Raw genomic sequence first — 18171 nt, 5'->3', positions numbered from 1 at the left:
TGAATTCTCTGTTCTGAAATCTGTTCGGATGAGGTTTGCAGGATGAATCTAAAAATGTAACCAGATTGACACATTTGTGACTCCAGCAAGAATGCTCCTAATGGTTTAGTATATAATGGTTCCATGTGAGATTGAGCCATGGAGACCAGGAAGGTCCTACTTTCATCACTGGTTTGAGCTGATCCCAATGGAGGGTGCTACACGAACTTCTCTCTATTTGCATTTTCTGCTCCTCATAATGAAACATTGATTCTTGTTGAACTCAAAAGCTGATCTCTTATCTAAAGATGATGTCACCAAGTGGCAGCTGAGAAGATTAGTTACAACCAGAGAGAGGTAAAAATGAAATATATGAGGGCAACCTCACTGAACCAGACAATGAAAAAGACACTGTGGTCAACATCAAAGGTTACACAAAAATGGAGGAAGGATGCTTCATCACAACCTAAGAAACACCAAAGGTCACCTGTGAATTTGGTTTGGGTCATTGCAGTGTTATGGTGTGATAGAAGCTAAATGTTAATAGTACTTCTAATATAAAAGGAATGCACAGAGGAGTGATCAGACAAAAATAATGGCACAACAAGGAAGGAGACAATAGAAAAAGCAACAGAAAAAGCAAGGGGAGGTGTACAGCAATTTTGAGCTCTAAGAACAAAAGATCATGGTGAGTTTGTAGATAAGAAGGGAGTTACCATAGTAATAGAGATGATGTTGCTGCCTCAAGCATGTTCGCAGGAAGGAAGATGGTCACAGATCCAAAGATTTTCTTTATGGTGAGGTAGCTAGAGCCAGGAAACCAGTAGGACAGTCTAAAGTTCTCCTTAAAGGATGCTTGCAAGCATATGACAAGGAGCCCCTAAATGTCAATTGTCACACTTGGACACTAGCTAATGACAGAGGGAAATGATGACATCACTTGTGGACCAAAGTACACCTTCATTATGATCAATGGCTACTGTGGTTTGCCAACAGATACCAACACTGGAAACATTAACCAACAGAAAAACCTAACCTGATCACCATCTCATCTGCGACACTTGTTACAGAATTTGTTTCTAATGATTGGTCTCATCATCCATTAGTAAAGGTTCATTCTAAAGCTGCCCCATCTTCAAAGGGTTTGATTTGCTTCAGGTACATGTCTTACATAGATGGAAGGATGCCATTGACAGAGACAGGTGAGCCAATGCTATGAATGGAATTAAATCCAAAAAAAAAAGCAGAAACCTAGTTAGAAAAATACAAACAAAAACAGAAATTGTTGGAGAAACTCTGCAGGTCTGGCACCACCTGTGGGAAGAAAGCAGTTAATGTTTAGAGCCCTGTGACTCTTCATCAGAATGGTTCATCAAAACAGGAAGGGTCCAATGATAGAGGATACAGTTTCTGAGAAGAGGACAACATATAATGACACCTTACACAGAGGCTAGGAGGGGGAGTTCAACGGTTAATAGTTTAGTGGGATTGAAGTCAAAGGAGCAAGTGGCTTGTCTCATTGGTAAAATGAGTTTAGGGAGAGAAGAAAAAAGTGAAAGACTCCAGGCCGTGTCAGGTTGGAGTCCCACAAGGGATTAGCTGGACAAGTTGGACAAGCAAAAAGGAGTTAACAGGCTCAGAGGTAGTTGAGTATTCTCAGCCCTTGGCCTCAATTGTAATTGCCACATCTGGTAGAAACTGGATTATTGAATTGTGAGGCAGGGATATTTGAAGTAACACAAGTCTCCTCTCCAACTGAGAACCTGTGGCTTTCTTATCTGCCCCTGAGACTAAACTGGGCCTTTGAACAGGTCAAAAGGAATGAAGGTCATCAGGATCTAATCTGAACTTTTGCCCACCTCTGACATGTTTACAGTCTTCCTCCTCCTCATCTGATCTTTCCATATAATTCCCTGATGAACCCTCCTACAACCAGATGTCCACTGCCACCCAATGATCACTAGTTGGTCTGGCTGGATATTGGCCTTCACTAGCTCGCTTTACTGAGTTCACTGCCTTCTACTGGATTCCTCCCATTATCACTGACCCCCACTCCTGTGAAATCAGTGTCAAGCGCATGACGGAAATTTTCACTATTATTGGAAATGAAGGTAGAGTAGGGGAGAGGGTTTTAAGGAGCTAATTGGCAGTAGTGAATCAAGATAGGGATTACCTTTGAATTACCTTTAACTAATGCTATCTATTGACAAATGCCTAAAAGGTTGTGTATCAGAACCATGAATCCTTTGCATAGAGGAAACAAAAATAGGAAGATGTGCAACTGGCATTTTATGAGCTCTGAATATACCAAAACCACAAAACTCAATTGTCCATGTTCAATCTAGATGAAGAGTGGCATCTGATCACGAGACTTATGGACTGTTGGCATCCTGGAGGTGTACTTGCATGAGCTATTCTCTTCAAGTGAGAAATGACATGGATCAAATATTCATTTATTTATAGCTGACAGTGATACATATTCTTACTTACTCTTCTACCCAAGATTTGGTTGATGGCTGCACTCTCCTTCAGAGTGCACTCAGCTACAACTTTCGCCCTCATTTCTTTCATGTATAGCATAAATGCATTGAGGGGTTTTTTGATAGTAGGCTTTTTACTTTCTTTTTCCCTTTTTGGTTCAGGATTAGGTTTCCTAAAGTACAAAAAAAAACATTGCTTAAGAATAAATTGTAATAACTAAATATCAACATTTTTTGATTGTAGGCACAGGGTAATGAGATGGAACAAAAGATTGTTCTTTCATTTCTGAGAAATTGAGATTGAATCAATCCTAGATGGACAGGATTAAAATTTCCCTTTCTAACTCTCACTTCTTGTTTGAGTATCTGAAGTGAAATGAGTTTGGTGTATAGGCTCAACTTGAAGGTTTTGGACAATTCATCAGAGCCACAAAAGTGCTTCACATTCATTATGACTGACCTTGTAAACTCATTCTGAGAAGCCTCAAGGATAAGAACATAAGAATTAATAGACCTATTTGGATAATTGTGAACCTACTAAATCAACAAGTGCCACAGGAGATGCTTGACTATCAGGGATGCTTGCACTGACATGTTGATATTAAATTCTTCCAAAACTAGATCTACAGAAAATGTGTGTCTGAAAAATCCTTTCAAGACTGTAGTGAGACTCTGCATCATTCCTAAGTGATTTAAGAAGTGTTTTACAAGAGGATGTATTTCTATGTCCATCCACTATAATGACAGCAGAGCTGTCATTCTGGATGAAATTAGGCAATCTTTTGTAATTTTTACAGGCTAGGCTAGACATATGCAAAAAGCCAGGAGAAACCATTGAATTTCCCATTGGGACTCTATGAAAGGTCAGGCATGTATTCAAACCTGGGCCATATTAGCATTCCAACACCAACTTTCTACTTGACTTATTGCTGTCAAGCAAAGATCAGGTGTACCAGATAACCTGGATATGTCATGACATTTTGGTAGGTTGGGGGAGCATGGCATGGCAGAGATTGAGATATGTCCTATGACATGCAGAAGAGAGATTGATGGAGCTCTCCTGGCCAATAAGCTATTAAAATTGCTGAGTGATAGGATCCTGTAACCTACCCAAAACCATCCAGGAGAAAGTGGCCCACTAATGAATAATGGTAGCAGTGTGTACCATATACAAGATTTAGCAACTTGTTAAATCTCTCTTGACAGCATTTTCAATACCCTGGGCCTAGAATGACAAAGAGAGCAGATGCATGGGAACTCCATCACCTAATAGTTTCTCTTCAAGACACACACTATTCTGAATTGAAATTCAATCACTAATTCTTTATTGACATTGGGTCAAAATCCTGGAATTCCTTCCTAACAGCATTAAGGGTGAACCAATAATTGTGAACTACTGCAGTTCAACATGATGGCACATCATCTTCTGCAGAGAAATTACGAGTGGGTAACAAATGCTGGTCTTACTAGGAAAATCAATAAGTGCATAAAAGAAGCTGGTCAGGAGAAATCTTTACTGTCTGGCATCAGAATTGTTGTGATCAAGTACTGGAGTGGAAAAGGGACTGATCAAGTTTCAATCCCACTGGTTTCCACAAGGCAGGACAAGTTAACCATGCCCCATCCCACCTCCATTTTGAAGTAAAATGGAAGCTATTCTTCAGCTAGAAACATCTGAGGCAGGTTTTTGGGAGAAGATCTTTAACTAAAACAAAATACTAAGGCTTTGTTCTAGGTCTCAACCAAATTCAAAGATAATAATGGAAAACAAGATAAGCTCAGAACATTGACTTGGATTGTCATTTTCTGTATAGTAAATTATTTTGTCTTTCTGGATTTGATTTATATTGTGGATTATATGCTGGAGACATCATTCAGCATCATTACAAATCTGACATATCATGCTGATCACTATCTGATTTAAGTTAAAAAGGATGATCTGACAATCTGATATTTATTACTCTTCAGAGAAAACAAGAGAACATGGCAAACATCTCATGAAATCATCACCACATCATGTAGCAATTGAGGGTAATACTTATAATCAGCCCTCAGCAAGTAAAAAGAAACATGCTCTAGTTCTTAAACTTGGTCAAATTATCAGAATCCCCCATTCTAAGGGAAGCATTCATTGAAAGTTCTGGGTGAACATTGAATGGTAACAATGGCATTATTGCATGATGATTGTTTCTGTTCATTTTAAAATAAATTGTTAAGCAGCACAACAAAAGTTTATGCCGGTGATGCCACACGATACTGCCATGGCCACATGGAGAAAGGTTTTGTCCCACAAATGGCTCTCTCCCTTAACTATATCCCACCCAACAAACTCTCCAAGGTGGCAAATAAATAGCTCCCATAAATAGTGGAGAAGGTGGACTTTATACACAAGATGACAATTACCATTAAATGCAAATTAATACCCACATATTTAAAGATGGGGAATGTTAGCTTTTGTAGTTTAATTTCAGTTATAAAGCAATATTGTCTATTTAATATGTTGCATCTGTTAGTAACCTCTATCCCAAATAGGAGACTGATTCATACTGTGCCAAATATAAAATAGCTCTTTAATTATGTAATTTATAACTAACAGTTGCTTCAGCATTCCATATAGCCAAAAGGATAATTATTTCCAGGTTCACACTTTCCTGTGACTCGAAATTAAATCAAAATCATCCTTACCTTCTGTCTGTCCTCATGAAACATACTAATACTGTGAATCAGATTTTTCTTGTCCATACATAACTTAAATATATAATTTCCTTAAGTATATAATTTAAAGCCTGAGACTCCCTTACACTGAAAATGTACAATGTTGGCCATAGACGTTCAGTCTGCTGAGATCCCTTGATGCTTTGCTGAATAAAATTACCACCTATCACAAAGCCATACAAACCAGAAGGTCTCCCATTTAATTTATGGTTTGTGCTGACTTAGCTACTTTCAGCTCAACTGGCAATGAGGGATGCTACAGCTATCCTCAATGGAGGGGGGAGAATCAGATGTGAGTCTCTCTTCCTTACTGCACTACAGTAACAAATACACATCAAAACTACATTATTGGTTGTAAAATGCTTTGAGATGCCCAACAACCAAAGATAAGTGGCTATAAGTGCAAGCCTTTCATTCTCTTCCAGAAGCCTTGCTGGAAGTGTCTATCTGTGATCATTAAGTGACTAAAGGATGATAATATTGATTAGGCTTCTATGCTAGTGATGGTTTCTTGGCCAAGGTGCTGGACAGTTACCATTACCTGTAGAACCAGGTCTCAGCATGAGGTCACCACTTATAAGAGAGGAGCAACAAAACAAAGAAAATACATTCAGTCTGAGTCATCTAATTTACTTCAATGTGTGTTCTTAAATCTTAAAGAGGCAATGCTGTCATGGCAATCCCTTTCTTGTTAATATAGGAAGAAAAACTAAAAGAAGGTTATGTAATTTATGTCACATTAATCTTCTTTGTAAGTGAACTGAATAATCTGGTTGTTATTATATACAAATAAAAAAGGCCTTGTATGCAGGCGAATTTTATTTTTAAGATTTCAGAATGCTTACGTATAAATACAAAAGAGTGTGAGATAATACTGTGGTCTCCTTATAGACAATAGACAATAGACAATAGACAATAGATGCAGGAGTAGGCCATTCTGCCCTTCGAGCCTGCACCGCCATTCAATATGATCATGGCTGATCATTCCTAATCAGTATCCTGTTCCAGCCTTATCTCCATACCCCTTGACTCCACTATCTTTAAGAGCTCTATCCAATTCTTTCTTAAAAGAATCCAGAGACTGGGCCTCCACTGCCCTCTGGGGCAGAGCATTCCACACAGCCACCACTCTCTGGGTGAAGTAGTTTCTCCTCATCTCTGTCCTAAATGGTCTACCCCGTATTTTTAAGTTGTGTCCTCTGGTTCGGCACTCCCCCATCAACGGAAATATGTTCCCTCCTGCCAGAGTATAGTTGTTACAAGACAGCTTAACCAAACTAACAGTCAAAAAATACTTATTTGATGAACATCATATTTCTTGCCATCTTGAAAAAAATTAGCTAGTAGATCTAGTATTCGGAAACAGAGTCAAAGTAGCCAAAATAGTCTTCTCCACCATTTATTGGGCTGATTTTTGTCATTGTTTTTTGGGTGGGAGACAGATTCAGTCCCAAGAATAGTTTTCCCCATAAAGTGAGATGACAGCAGCATTTTGTTACACTGTTGAGCAATTTATAAAAAACATAACATCAATGTACTCATCCATGCAATAAAGTCATTTATTGAAATCTTACAGGAGTCTGAGCAATGTGACCAATGGTAGAATCACATGGGAAGTCCAATGAGCTCTATCTCAATGTTGGGAGAATCTTGCACCATCTTTTGACAAGCAGTATGGTGACATTCTTGCTAGGCAGTGTTGTTTCCAGTTTGGGGCACTATTGCTTGTTAATGCCTTGGTAATGGCCCAACTTGCCTCATTAATATTCACCTTCCTATCTTACCAAACACACCAAGCTAGATGTCACCTTGGTACAGAAAGCAGAGTGGGTAGCTGGCAACACCAGCTCGATGCCTGCTCCACAGGATCTCCATCAGGCACCAACATCTCAGGGCATGCTCCATGGGCACTGGTCCACATCCAGTATGTGCCAGGCTCTAAGAACTCTCATGACAGATTTCTGAGTCATTACAAGAAGCTTCTGCACTTCAATGTTGTACCCTCATGCTGCATTGGCAGCGATCATTGTAACGCACACCCAGTTCACGGAGTGGGCCAAGCTGCATCACTGGCATCTTCACTCACTGTCACAGTATTCACTCACTTCTCACCTACCTGGATATTCACAGCATCTCTGTCTTACCTTGCTTTTATGTGCTTTGCTCCCTCCGCCAGAGTTACCAGGCTCATATTAATTCTGTCTTGGCTGTGCCATTTAGTGCAGACACAAAGGCAGGAAGCTTGTCATTGTTGCCCGCAGGTCTCAGTCAAGACAAGAGAGATAGCCTTTGGTCAGGTGCACTTGCACAGCAAGTAAAGGGCAGCTTCCAATAGCAATCATGGACAATCAGTCACTCAGGCTGTGTGTCAGAAGCAAGATATTCTCCATGTATGGAGTAAAGGGCTACATGCTAGGCAGCTGTCCGCCTGTTTTGAATCTTTCTGCATTATTGGGGACAGTTTTCCTCCTAGAATGAGACAGGCAGCTAATATGGGAGATAAAATTGGGTGGCCAAGCTTTCACTCTGTCCGGACAGGGAACTGTCCCGAGTGAGTGAGTAGGCAGAGGTCAAGTGAGGGGACATATTGCAGTTAATAGTGCGAGTGGTAGGGTATGAGCCTTGGTGAGAGTAGGGTACAGTAGAAGAGACTGTGAAGTATCGGAGACAAGATGGTGGCACTTGTGCTGGCAAAGAGAAGGTAATTGACCTTATTCCTATTTACTATGCATTCCTCCAGTTGGGTGAGAAGACACTAATCTGGGTGCCAACCTCAAACCAGGTTGGCGTGGTCTGCTGCTGTGGCCATCATTGCTGGTCCTGGGGTGAGAGGAAGTCCTGCCTCTGCACCACTCCCAGAAGGGAGCTCCAGGACCTTCCCCCAAAGTGGGGTGCCAATTTGCTCCTGTCTGCCGTGCCTGTGGCAAATCTCACGAACCATGTTGGGCAGCTCCAGACTGTTAGTGCTTTTCTGGGTGTACAACAGGCCTTTAAAGATAGCATAGGCACAAGGAATGCTGGTTCCTTCCAGGGTATCCCGAGAGTGGCAAACCTTTCTGGGAATGGTGTGTGTTATGATGGGGCTGGAATCAGACGTGAGTTATACCATAAGGGTAGTTTGTTAATAAGGTAAAAAAGGTAAAAAGGTCCTGATGAAGGGCTTTTGCCCGAAACGTTGATTTCGCTGCTCGTTGGATGCTGCCTGAACTGCTGTGCTCTTCCAGCACCACTAATCCAGTAGTTTGTTAATAATGTGAGTTTGGTAAGATAGGTCGAGAAAACCCACTAGGACTCATTCAAAGTCACTCATATTTAGTCAAAAGAATATAACATTCAGCCTACACAAAAAGGCTAAACAATGATGGAAAACAAAACCAAAAACAGAAGTTGTTGAAAAACCTCAATAGGTCTGGCAGCATCTTTGGAGAGAAAGCAGAGTCAACATTTTGGATCCACTGACCCTTTTTTCAGAACTGATTGTGGCTAGGGTAAGGTTGGTCTATATGATGAAGAAGGGGGAGGGGAGAGGGGAGAATTAGTAGCTGACGATGGGTTGTTTGGGGTAGCAGCCCATGTGATGACAAGCTTGGTGTGAGGGGATATGGGAGAAGGTGCTCAGGTCTAACATTATTGAACTCGATATTTAGCCCTGAAGTCTGCAAAGTCTTCAAGTGCAAAATGAGGTGCAGTTCTTCCAGCTTGTGCTGAGCCTCTCTGGTGCACTGCAGCAAGCCCAAGACAGAGATGTTGGCCAGAGAATAGGGTTGAAGTGACAGAAAACGAAATCTTAGGGTCATTTTTACAGACAAAACATAGCTGCTGTGCAAAGCATAGATTGTAAAGCAGGCCATATTGTGGGGAGCCAATATAGTCGGCTAGATTGAGTGAAGTGAAGGTGAAGCACTGCTTCACCTGGAAGGTGTATTTAGGGCCATGTATAGTGAAGAGGGAGGAAGTATTGCATCTTCTACAATTGCATGGGAAGATGCCATAGGGCTGCAGGGATGTGCTGGGAGTGAAAGAGGAGTGGACCAGGGTCTACCAGAGGGAACAGACCCTGCGGAAGGTTGACAAAGGAGGGGAGGGGAATGTGTGTCTGGAGGAGGCATCTCACTTGAGATGTCGAAACTCACTTCATTAACTAACCAGCCCACCCTTATGGCATCCCTCATGTCTAATTCTAGCCCCACCTTACCGCACACCATTCCCAGAAGAGCTCGCTGCTCTCTGGATATCCTGGAATGAACCAGTATTCCTTGTGTCTATGCTATCTTTAAAAGCCTGCTCTACTCCCAGACAAACACAAACAGTCTGGAATCATCTGACAGGGTTCACAAGTTCCCTGGACATGGTAGGCAGGGGCAAATAAGCACCCCACCTTTTGGGCAGGATCCTGGAGCTCCTCTGGTTAGGGTGGTGCAGAGATGGGACTTCCTGTTCCATCAGGCCCAGCAATGAAGCCCACAGCACCAGACCATGCCAACCTAGTCTGAGGTTGCAACCCAAGTCAGTGCCGTCTCAGCCATCAGGAGGAATGCAGGGCAATACAAGAAATATTGGCTTATGATCCTTTGGATGTAGATGCTACTGGATGATTAGTGAGACAAGGGGACCTTATCGCTATTGTGGGAGGGAAGAAGGGGGTGAGGGCTGAGGTGCAAGAGATGGGTCGGACACGGCTGAGGGCCTTGTCAACCATGTTGGTGGGGAATCCTCAACTGAGGAAGAAGGTGGATATTTTAGAAGCCTCCTTGTGGAAGTTGGCATCATTGGAACAGATGCGATCGAGACAGAGAACTGGGAGAATAAAGTCTTTATAGGAAGTAGGGTATGAGGATGTATAGTCAAGGTGACTATGGGAGTCAGTTGCTTTGTGGTGGGTGTTGGTAACCAGCCTGTCCCTAGAAATTGAATCAGAGATGTCAAGGGAAGGGAGGATTCAGTAATGGACCAGGTAAAAGTGAGAGCAAGGTAGAAATTGGAAGTGAAATTGATAAACATTTCCAATTCTGGGTGAGAGAGGGAAGCAGCCACAGTGATGCCATTAACATAGTGGAGAAAGGGTTGCAGTCGGGAGCCCGAGTAGGACTGAAACAAGAAATGTTCCCTGTACCCCACAAAGAGACATGCATAATTGGACTCCATACAGCTACACAAAGAAACAAAAGCTATCACTGCTTTTCCACCTATGCATGCGTAAGCAATGCAGTGTACTTTCAGTCTCATTACTTACATGGATCGCAGCCCACTGTCATATTGACTCATGTCTGGTTTGCCTGAAGCACTCACAATAGCAGGATGGGGGATCCCTGTAGAGTGCATGCCTGGAGGGCCCAACACCAGAGGATGGGGAAACCTGCAAACAAGCAAAGTCATTTTGGTGCTATATTTTCCTCAGTGACAACATCATTGCGTGGCTCACACAGAAACTGTTTTAATATTAAAAATCACACAATACCAGGTTATTAGCCCAACAGGTTTATTTGGAAGCACTAGCTTTCAGAGCAGCACTCTGAAAGCTAGTACTTCCAAACAAATCTGTTGAACTATAACCTGGTGTTGTTGTGCGATTTTTAACTTTGTCCAGCCATGTCCGACACCAGCACCTCCACATCATGGCTGTTTTAATTTGTTATTGGGTGTGTATAGATAGAACTGGCACATATAGGCAAATGGAATATAGCTCCCAGGCATTGCCAATTAGATTAGTAGATTAATGTCTAAAAAACATAAACACTGAATTAGAACAGGTGCCTGAGTGAGGTGCTGAGCCACAAAGATTGGAAGGAGTAAAAATAACAGCCAAGTATCTTGTTCCGACTTGTAGCAGGTTGAAGGTGAACTATTTTGGTAATTAGACAAGAACAGATCAATATGGGTCATAATGCCCCTACAGTTGCATAGGCATCCAATATTCATGTCTGACCTCTAATGTGAAGAATAGCCAACTGGGTGAGGTTGGTGTGGTCTGCATGATTCATGGACTTTAGGTAAGAAAAGGTGAATCTGTGAAAGAAATTCAGGAAAACAAGTTTGGATTGGAGTTAGGAAACTTGTTACTGATATCGATCCTTGAGTCAAAGAGAGGAACACAGCGTGTTCCAATTCTGCCGCCTACATTCATGTTGAACGAGGCTTTGGGGAAGAAGATGGTCAAACATGTTTATGCAAATTAGTGGCATTACATGGCTCACCCATTATACCTTCACCAACCCCCCCCCCGACTTGTATGTGGATATCAAGTGTAGTGTCTTTCTTTATTCATTTTGTGGGATTTGAGCATCAGTGACTGGCCAGCATTTATCCCTAGTTGCCCTTGAGAAGGTGGTGGTGAGCTGCCTTCTTGAACTGCTACAGTCCACCTGCTGTGGGTTGACCCACAATGCCATTAGGAGGGAAGTCCAGGATTGTGACCTAGTGACAATGAAGGATGGTGATATATTTCCAAGTCAGGAAGGTGAGTGGCTTGGAGGCGAACTTGAAGGTGGTGGTATTCCCTGTATCGGCTGCCCTTGTCTTTCTTGATGGAAGTGGTTGTGGGTTTTGAAGGTGCTGCCTGAGGATTTTTTGTGAATTCCTGCAGTGCATCTTGTAGATAGTACACACTACTGTTACTGAACATCGGTGGTGGAGAGAGTAGATACTTATGGATGCTGTGCCAATCAAGTAGGCTGCTTTATCTTGGATTGTGTACAGCTTCTTGAGTGTTGTTGGGGCTGCACTCATTCAGGTAGGTGGGGAGTATTCCATCAGACCCCTGACTTGCGTGTAACACAAGAGTGATGTGACACTATTCACCTTGCTCTACACTTTTCAAATGCCTTTGTCTTAAATTAGCTTCTACATGCACAGATATCCAACAATTCATAAATTTGATTCAGATGTTTCATCAAAAAGAATTATCAAACCAGGGTCATTTTATGTAGTAATAGAGTGGTAATCACAGCTTATCAGAAGCTGACATGTTGACATTGTTCCAATTGTAATAGAATTAAGATATGAAAATCAGTGGTAGCCATATATCACAGCTGCACATATACATTCAACAGTGGTTAAGTGATACCATCATCTTGTCAAAAAAAGACTTAATTATTGATAGATGTCCCCTAAACCATAATCTTAAGGATCACAGACAAAAACACAAAGGATACATCTTAGAAAAATAAAAGTAATAAGGAAAATTACAGTGAATCCTGGTGAATAATTGGAAGATAATTAAATAATCAGAGAGGAGTCCCATTTCATGATAAATATGTGAATAATGAAAAAAAAGGTCAAGCTATATTTAAGCTTTGGAAGCCTTGATAATGCCTTCTCCTTCATCAGTTGATCTCTTTGGTCTTCCAGCCTGTCATAAACCTTTTGCTCTTTATTCCTACTCCCCTTTTTCCCTGTCATTGTGCCTGCTTAAAACCTATTACACCTCTAACTTTCTTCATTTCTGATGCAAAATGAGAGTCAGTTGTGGATACCTGTCATAACCATTTGAAATAGTAACTCTGTTTTCCTCCCTACAGATGCTTTTCTTTTAGTTTGGAATCCAGCCACTGAAATATTCTGCTTTTGTATTGGTTCAATTATACTTGAAAATCAAAGGCAACTCTTGGAGAAGTGACTATTCTTTGATGTAATGGTATTTTGTCAAAATAAGCTAAAGGACACGGTTTACTTTAAAGAAAAATTACTTGTAGTGGAAGAAGCTATAAAGCTAATCTGTCTTTTCAATTTTCTGTTCTCCCCTGAGGGAGCTAGCTCATTTTGTGCTATGTTCCTCAAGAAGTAGCATATCTTTTTTAGCATAGTAACTTTTTCATGTGTTAGCCCTGATGTAAGCACTCGTAAGCAAAGCTATTATGATGGCTGCAAATGTAATTCAAATATTGACATACATAATTTCCACATGGATATGTTTTTTCAGCAGCACTCCCTGTGTAGTAATCAACTACGTGTCTTTTAGCTAATTCTTCCCATTCCGAGTCAGAATACGTTCATACTAAATATAATTTACTATCGCCAACACAACTTATACCAGGCTCCTTTTGGTTCCAGACAACTCAGTTCTACACTATGAATAGTTTTGTTTTAGCAAGGGAATCCTGTTAAATCTTTTTAAGGTGTCCTGACACTGACAACAGATGTGATTTCTTTTTCTTAATGAGGTTTGCATCATCTCAGAGATTTGACAATTAACAAGAAAAGCTTTTTCCTTTGGTTAGTTCATTTTTAAACTGAATTATCTTCATGTGTGAGAACACAGCAATATATTCGGAATGAATTCACAAATCCCACATTCCCAATCAGCAGCCATACTTAGACAGAGTGCTGGTTGGTGATTATGGTTAGCATATTGCGGTGCCATTTCCCAGACCTATATTCTCTTCAAATTGGAAGGGATTAATTTAACCTGTGTTTGTTATGGAGCAGTGTTGAAATCAACTTTTTTTAAAATCAAAGGCATTATTAATGTGCTTCCTAGTCACTGCTCAGGCACTGCACTAATGATTACCTCAAAAATGGTCAGAAATTTTTTTTATCCCATCTCTTGTCACCTCCAATTGGTTTATGAACAAGCATGGATGGGAGATAAGTGGAGCTGGGGTCCGAAACTATTCAACCAGGCTTCACTGTGCAGTGCATCTCATTTTGTAAACACATGATTACAGTATCACATTCGTAGGGTCGTTCTCCAGCAATGTGTCATCAATGTTGTGTAGTTATGAACACACACACACACACATGCTTAACATCATCAGGTCCACATTATTCAGGTACTGAGAAGAACCACATGCAACATTGCTTCTGGTACTTATCTATGTATGACAAATTGACATTAGCATTTAGTTCATAAATTAGGAGCATTTTTCAAGGTTTTGAAGCTTGTGGAATAACACAAGGCTCTGATGTCACAGTACTGGAGAGCGATCCTGTTATTAGCCAGTGAGGGCACATGGAAAGCAATACCTGGGGCTCAGTACTCACCAGAGCTCAGCCACCTTAAACAGGTTGAGATACAGTAAATTACAAGCAGATGAGTGCTGATTAGAACTGAGACCCAGGTTCAGCATATCGCTAGTTCTATTCCGAGAATCAAATCACCAACCATTGTCACAGTGCCTACTGGACAAAGTCTTGGCAGAAGCTGCAAGCTATGAGACTGGCTTTGCTGCTAGCTAGTCTCACACAGCCCATACCTACCTGGATATGGAAGTGCTGGGTGGAAGCGGTGAAGAGTAAGGTTGTCTAAATCCACATGATGTAATTGGATAGACAGACTGACCTTGCCTGGGATCAGGGGAGAAAAGGATCTATCAGCTTCTCGGCTTTACAGCCTTTACCCATGAGCTTAACAACGATAGACTGCACTTCATCAATGTATGCATCTATACTGTTAAAAGTATCATTGTTTTCCTTCCTGATAGATTTGAAGAAACTGGGATGTAAAAACATGAACTTAGGGAATTTGTTTGTTTAATGAACTGCTCCTCTTTCACCTCTGGACACTGGATTTCAGTTCAGCCTAGAATGTGTGATGAAAATCTCTCTCTGTTTGAAGCAGTTTTATTTCCATCTTCCTTTTAATTTCTTCCTCTGTTGAAGACAGTGACTTATGATGGAGTGAATCCATTGATGCCACTGCTATTTGGCATCTGACCCAATTAGTTATTCCTCAGTTGTGAGGCTAAATAGTACATGACATCAGATGATTCAATCTTGAAATACCAGACACAATTATTGTCCTCATCCACCATCCATATGAGCACACTTTAAAGTAAGGAATGACTTATTTGGTAATTTCCTCTCCCTGTCACAGTGGCACTCAGAAATCAATCAACTCAGTAGGAATTGGAAAACAAATGATCAACTTTCCTGATTTAGTACGTCAGACAGTTTATTTACCTGTTGAACATCAGGAAAAAGTGAGAACAATGCATCTTGGACTTATTCAAATTATGAGAGCATAAATGGATGCAATAATATAAAAATAGATTTGTAAATAGCCAGTTGGTGAGAAACGACCAGTAACACCTGGGGTATTTTAATTAATAGTCATTTAATGGTGGAATGCCTGGAGTTTCTTCAGTCCCTATTTATTTTTTATAATCATGGGATTAAGTCCAAATTATCAAAATTTGCTGACAACATTAATTTGGCAGCTCTGGCAAATGAGGAGTATCAAAATGCACAAATTTGAATCTCGAGAATGGTAATTTCAGAATTTAAGGGACTGTTGTAATAGGAGAATGGATGTAACAGAAGTATTTAAAATTCATAAAAGATTTGAAAATCCAAGTAAATGTTTTTAATGTATGAATAAGTTTACAAGGTTAATATGTAAGCAAATGTTATTTTGCAAATCCTTTTTGATCAAGATATAACTCTTTTACATATTATATCTGAGCAACGAATTACGCTAATTTTCTTACTGTTCAGTATTTTTCAGGATAAATCCTGCTTTTCCACTTCTGAATTTGCCAAAAATACAAATTATATCTGAAATTTGCAGAAAATTTCTCAAAGCAAGACAGTCCCACACAGAATAGATAAAAGGAATTGATTGCACAAGATTGCCTTACTGTACCAACAGTTAGCACGCTTCAAGGTAATTTAATGTGCGTGTAGTATTTTCAAATTTGTAAATTTTTTGGGGAGGGTGTAGTCCAGTTAGGATTTATATTTCCAAAGAGTATTTCTCCATGTTTGGATATAAAATAATACCTGCGGTTTCTCTCATATGGGGCAAATTATTGAAACTAGCTACTGTGAACAGAGGTGGGAGCAGATGAGACAAGTTGTCTTTCTACAGGATATGATCTTGCCATCCAACATATCATTATTTTACAACCTCTTAGGAGCCCTTCGTATTGCAGCATAAGCAGAACCTAGGGAACATCTTGCTCACCTCCATTTGGTTAGGCATTGTATGTGGTCCAAGAGGAAGAGAGAGCATTAGGGAAGGGGGGGAAAAAAGGGTTTTTTAAAAAATAGTTTTTTCATCCCATTCTCTCAGCAGTATTACTGACTTCACTGAAAGGAGCTAATACATAAAATAATGACAACGACTTAGATAACCAAAGTGTTGGAATTTATAAAAAACAACAGATATGAGAAATCTTCGAGATGCTTATTATGCATGTGATGTATTACTATAAATTAATGAATTAGTAACTGAGTTGTGTCAGTACAGTATTGAATACAATGAAAGAAAATAACCGCAATAAAACAACAATCACTATATAAACTGAAATGTTAAATTTGAATTCAGGAATACACAAGAATGTTATTGATAACTAGTTATGATGAACTATGCAAAGGCTATTTAGAACCAAGACATTGCTGCCATAATTTTAGATGATGGTCCAAGTGTACCCTATTGCTTGGAGATAGTTAGGACAAATCCAGGGTTTTTCAGGTACGAAACCAGGTGCTTTCTGGCACCATCATGGTAGAATCCATGTACCAAATTTACTCAGAAGCAAAGATCTTGCTAGATGCACAATGACCTTTCAAGATAACGTGTGTGCCATCAGCTTCTTAAATTGAATTTTAAGGAAGGAAAGCAGACAAAACATATACACTTCTAAACTTCATTATTTAATTCATCTTTTGGATTTTACTGCCATCACCATAGATAATTTACACCATCAGCTGGACCATAGTTAACTGAAAATATAATCACTAATTTACCTGCTGTCAAAGACAGATTAACAGAGACAGTTTCACCCAATGATCATCAGCAAATATAACAGCAAGCTTGAATATTAATGCTTTTTAATAATGACACCAGTTTTGATCCATATCATTGTTCCTATAATGGTTTTCTCTCCTTAATGAAATCAATTCCTTTTGGACCATAGCCACCTATAAGTGTGAGGAGAGCCTAGTGTCACTGCATTATTCCTCAGGTGATCATCTTCTGAATCCACAAGCAATAATCCTTTTCAAAGGACTGGATTAGTTTGTGGTTCAGCGATGATCATGGTCAGAAGGCACATGACTTTTTGTTTCTTTATTTTCAGAGCAGGCAATCCAAACAGAAGAAGTGCATCCATGAGCATCCTTGGCTGTCTTAAAGCTTTGATGTTTAGATCACATTTTGCGATGCATTACTTACCAGCCTATCGTCGGGGTGATCTGTCCTGCAGTACCAGGAGACAGAGAATATAAAGCAGCCAGATCAGGACCCTGTGGTGACCGATGCAAACCTGCACAACATAAAATTGACAAGAAGTTTTACTCACCATATACACTTCAAATTATACAACCTTTGACACAAAAGTCAGAATCACGTTCTACATACAATACTCGCTTCTCTCCTGTATTATCCAATTACATGCAACATGTTCTTTTCTATGTGACTTGATAGAAATTAATCTTGGCCATAAAATTAGTCCTTAGGTGTCAACTGAAATTTCAAGCATTGGATGTACACCTATAGGAAGCTCATTGCACTACATAAGTCAAATTTGAACAATTTATGTCACCAGTGGCATCCTTTAAGTAAGTTCCAGGAGTGCGTAATGCACCATGAAAGGGTGGAACAGGTTGAATTGGTCAATCAATAAGGCCAATCAATAGGGCTAATCAATAGGACCAAACAATTCCAAGGCAAATTCCTGGTTCTCTGAGCTATACAGTGAGTCTTTTAAATATTTTATCCTTTTCATACCTAGAAAATGGATATAACACATACCAATCTCAAAATCAATGTGCTCTCACACATTTATGAAGAGTTATTTGTAAGGAATATGGAGAAATTTACAGCCTTTCTCCAACCAATGCTTTTTTCTCTATTGGTAATATTGATCATGGAGTTAAATCAGGACATCTGGCCAATTTTTCAGTGGAAAAATGTGAATGTTATTCTTATAAAAAGTTGTGATAGATCCGGTAGATTATAGTTTTTCCTCTTATTCAACATAGTTTTATGTATTAAAATTGATTTTAAGAAATTCTATGTTTACAGTTAAACAAGAAAAACGTCAAATCATTCTAATTA

At 40.0% G+C, this 18171-nt stretch overlaps 1 protein-coding gene across 12 annotated transcripts in view; it reads right to left on the bottom strand.

Annotated features, from left to right (window-relative positions):
- Positions 1-18171, bottom strand: part of LOC140492018 (transcription factor 7-like 2) — a 240016-nt gene that overhangs the window by 27727 nt on the left and 194118 nt on the right. For 10 of the 12 annotated variants that reach the window (XM_072590626.1, XM_072590627.1, XM_072590632.1 and 7 more), the window contains exons 5-8: positions 17287-17377; positions 14370-14456; positions 10408-10530; positions 2470-2632 (exon numbers count right to left, since the gene is read on the bottom strand). In XM_072590626.1, coding sequence (XP_072446727.1) covers positions 2470-2632; positions 10408-10530; positions 14370-14456; positions 17287-17377 — 464 coding nt within the window. The remainder of the gene's footprint in view (positions 1-2469; positions 2633-10407; positions 10531-14369; positions 14457-17286; positions 17378-18171) is intronic. The other 2 variants (XM_072590628.1, XM_072590629.1) reach the window with 1 other exon arrangement.

The sequence above is a fragment of the Chiloscyllium punctatum genome, chromosome 20, assembly GCF_047496795.1.
Source record: "Chiloscyllium punctatum isolate Juve2018m chromosome 20, sChiPun1.3, whole genome shotgun sequence".
NCBI lineage: Eukaryota > Metazoa > Chordata > Chondrichthyes > Orectolobiformes > Hemiscylliidae > Chiloscyllium > Chiloscyllium punctatum.
Note: the sequence above shows the minus strand (reverse complement) of the source record. Positions and strands in the feature narration are given on the sequence as shown.